The sequence below is a fragment of the Rhagoletis pomonella genome, unplaced genomic scaffold, assembly GCF_013731165.1.
Source record: "Rhagoletis pomonella isolate Grant_MI unplaced genomic scaffold, Rhpom_1.0 Rhpom_scaffold_00001, whole genome shotgun sequence".
Taxonomy (NCBI): domain Eukaryota; kingdom Metazoa; phylum Arthropoda; class Insecta; order Diptera; family Tephritidae; genus Rhagoletis; species Rhagoletis pomonella.
In genome coordinates this window covers 90913286-90917142 of record NW_023458555.1, presented here as the reverse complement: position 1 = coordinate 90917142, position 3857 = coordinate 90913286, and the positions used below count along the sequence as shown (strand labels likewise).

Genomic DNA, 3857 nt, shown 5'->3' with positions numbered 1-3857 from the left:
TGATAGCCGTCAAAGCTCAAATTTACTTGACACCTCACCACCTGGGAATTCGGTTCAGAATGTTTCCGCTACCTCCATGACTATGCTCTCGGGAAGACAGGAAATTGATAGGTCTTTGCCAGGGAATACCGGTTTTGGTGAAGGTATTGCAGAAGATAGAAGTAGGCGTTCTAATAGCGGAGCGCCTGCAGGAGATTCGTTGGTAGGAGTGCTTCATCAGCTCTTACGTACTTCGCAAGAAGAAATGAGAGCTGAAATGAGAACAATGCGGTAAAATATGAACGCATTAAGTGCAGTGGTAACTGCATCTCAAACTGCACCCAATGGCCCTAGGGACTTTGCTTCTATCGGACGCAATCCGACACAAGCCACTTTGAATAACCGACCAAATTTCACCACTAATATTGTCATTAAGCCACAGGATTGGAAGGTATCCTATGACGGCACCGGTAGCGTTTCAGACTTTCTTTTTAAACTCAATACGTTGTGTGAGCGCACGTAATGTACAGATGAGCAGTTGATGGCAAGTTTCCACTTATTTTTGTCAGGGCGAGCTGAGGAATGGTATTGGTTGTTCACTAAGCAGAATCCAGATGCGACTTATCTCTTCTTGTGCTATTCTATCAAGCGGGAATTCAACACCTTAAAGAGTGACCATGAGATCATAATGGAGATCTCAATGCGTCGTCAGAAGGCTAATGAATCGTATGATACGTTTCATACAGATATATTAGCCTTGAACGCTAGACTAAAGGAGCCGATGTCGGAGAACCTGTTGATGGACATATTGAAGAGGAACGTTAACAGCAGCCTGAAGTTGATGCTTTTCAATGCTGGTGCGCAGACCCTACATGACCTACGTGACGTTGCTAGGAAAGGCGAACAGATCCTGAAGGAAACCAGGAGCTTGGTACCGAACTATTCTGGACGGCGTGTCAACGAAACCATGGCTATTACACCGGATGAATGGACAGGAGGAATGGATGTAGAAGTGGATCCACAAGTGGAAGCGCTGAATTTCCAGAGGACTAGGAAACCGGACTACTCAGGAATACAGTGCTGGAACTGTGACAAGATGGGACACTCTTACATCTATTGCGAGGAAGCGATTCGGAACGTGTTCTGCTTCAAGTGTGGAGAGAAGGGGATGGTCACTCCAAGATGCCCCAGAGATCATCGGAGACAGGGAAACCGGAACCCGAACGAGAAGGCAATCGGGGATTCTCGTTCGGCACCCTAGCCCCAGAAGCAGGGAGTACAAGAGCAGCAGCCTCCTGTACTGAAGCAAAGAGTAAGCCAGTCCCAACCAGAACCGTTCGTTTGCATGGAGATGTCAGTAGTTCGGAGAGTAATACCAGTCCCTCGAGGGCTTCACCACGGGTCATCATAACTTTCCCAGATAGTTCCGAAGGTTCTGATTCCGAGTGTATGTTTTCTTCTACAGCCAATCCTCTGCAGGTTCGAATTCTTAGGCCTTACGTAGGGAGGTCGCATGCCAGACTCAATTCCCAGTTAGTTTAGAGCAAAGAGAAAATGATTATGAACGGATAAGGGCGAATATTTTCGAAGAAGAACCAAAACTTGTAGTTTAAGAAAATATTCTGCAGTGTAGGAAAAGATATTCTAGCCGAGTAAAAATGCGTAAACTTTTGGAAAGCACTAAAATTCTTATAACGCCAGACGAACGACCGCTAGATTAAAATACACGATAGTTTCGTAGTGGGTTTATTAGATTCCGGAGCAAACGTTTCCATTCTTGGAAACGGATGCGAAGATTTCCTAAAGAGAAACAATTTAAAATATCATTGTTTACACGGCTGGTGGAAATCAGCAGAAAATACTCGGCTCGTTATCTTTACCGGTCACTTTTAAAAATATTACTATTAGGACTATTCGCTTTTATCTTGTACCGTCATTAATCCAAGAAGCATACCTGGGTGATTTCTGGAAGGCATTTGCGTTAGCACCCGATATATTCCCAAGCGTTTCCTGTTTAGATGTTCCAAATGAGGATGAGCCAAACTTCCATCAGCTCACACCAGATCAGAAGATAGAATTGCCAAAGGTTGTTCAGGAGTTTCCCTCGTTCGAAAAGCTAGGACTAGGTCAAACCAGTTTAGTGACTCACCATATAGACAATTAAAAGCAAGCATTTTCCTCTTTCACCACCCAGGCAGGCGGAAGCCTATAGCGAAATTGAAAGGCTACTTAAGATGGGAGTGATTGAGGAATCGAATTCACCGTGGTGTAGTCCAGTGGTACTAGTTCGGAAACCAGGCAAGGTCAGGCTGTGCATTGACTCCAGGAAGGTGAACGCGGTTACAAAGAAGGACTCGTACCCGTTGCCCCATATTAATGGGTTGTTGAGCAGGTTAAAGGACACATACTTTATAAGTGGTATTGATTTGAAGGATGCTTTCTTTCAAATCAAATTAACGGAATCGTCTAAGGAAAAGACGGCATTTGCGGTTCCAGGAAAGCCTTTGTACCACTTTAAAGTAATGCCCTTTGGCCTGTGCAACGGTCCAGAAACAATGAGTCGGCTGATGGATAAGGCTATTCCTTCACGGTTACGAGAGAACCTCTTCGTCTACCTGGATGATCTGATGGTGTGCAGCTCAAACTTTGAAGACCATTTGGAATTGCTGATGGAAGTGGCGAAATGCTTCCGGGAAGCTGGACTTACAATCAACGTAAAGAAGAGCAAGTTCTGCCAAAGGAAATTCGGTACTTCGGGTACTTGATAAGGAATGGTTGTTTGAAAGTAGACCCAGGCAAGATTGATGCGATAAGGATTTTCCGATTCCAAAGTCTTCTCGTCAGGTTCGTAGGTTTATAGGAATGGCAAATTGGTACAGGTCGTTTATTACCAATTTTGCAGATTTGGCGGGTCCCATGACAGATTACCTGCGAAAGTCACCTGGTCCATTTAAATTAACTCCTAAGGCAGTTGAAGCATTTGGAAAGCTTAAAGTTGCACTCTGTTCAGCGCCTGTTCTGGCACAACCAGATTTTACTAAAGAATTCGTAATTCAATGTGATGCATCCAAAATAGGGGTAGGAGGCGTGTTATTCCAGCTCGATGAGGAAGGGGCAGAGCATCCCATAGCTTTCGTATCGAAGAAGCTTAATAATGCTCAGCGGAATTATACGGTCACCGAGCTGGAATGCCTCGCCGCAATAGTTAGCGTCAAGAGTTTCAGACCATATATTGAAGGATTGCTTTTTCGAATAATTACTGACCATTCAAATCTCAAGTGGCTAATGACACAAAAAGACTTGAGCGGCAAGCTGGCAAGATGGTCGCTTCTATTGCAATGATACAACTTTAGGATGGAGCATCGCAAAGGTTCTTTAAATGTTGTGCCGGACACCCTTTCGGGTTTTGACGTGGACGAACTCTCTTCTACCCCACCTCTAGAAATTGGCTTGGCATCACCGGAATTCGACGGCGTAAAGTACTCGGAGCTTCGTAAAACAATTGAAAACAATCACGAAAGGCTGCCCGATCTACGCATAGTCGACAATAGAGTTTACAAAAGAGTGATGTTTCGAAGAGGTGTGGAAGAGGAAGAAGATTCGCTCTGGTGTTTGTGGGCACCGGAAGGGCTGACGGAGCTCGCAATCAAATGCTCACATGATTCCAATGCTAGTTACCATGGAGATTGGCAAAAGACTTTAGAGCGTGTTCGGCAGAAATATTTTTGGCCTCTATGTAAGCCGTTGCGAAACATGCAATGCCGTGAAAGCCACCAATCAAGTGTCCAGACCACCTATGGGCAATGCCTTCGTATCCGAGAGGCCATTCCAGCGATTTCTTAGGTCCATATCCAGGTTCAAAGCGAAGAAACCAGTTT

General features: G+C 44.9%; 1 protein-coding gene across 1 annotated transcript in view; it reads left to right on the top strand.

The window, feature by feature from the left end:
- LOC118748755 overlaps positions 1 to 3830 on the top strand; it is a 13063-nt gene extending 9233 nt beyond the window's left edge. The window contains exon 2 of the mRNA XM_036483429.1: positions 1076 to 3830. Coding sequence (XP_036339322.1) covers positions 1076 to 1240 — 165 coding nt within the window. The 3' untranslated portion in view covers positions 1241 to 3830. The remainder of the gene's footprint in view (positions 1 to 1075) is intronic.
- The last annotated feature ends 27 nt before the right edge of the window (positions 3831 to 3857 follow it).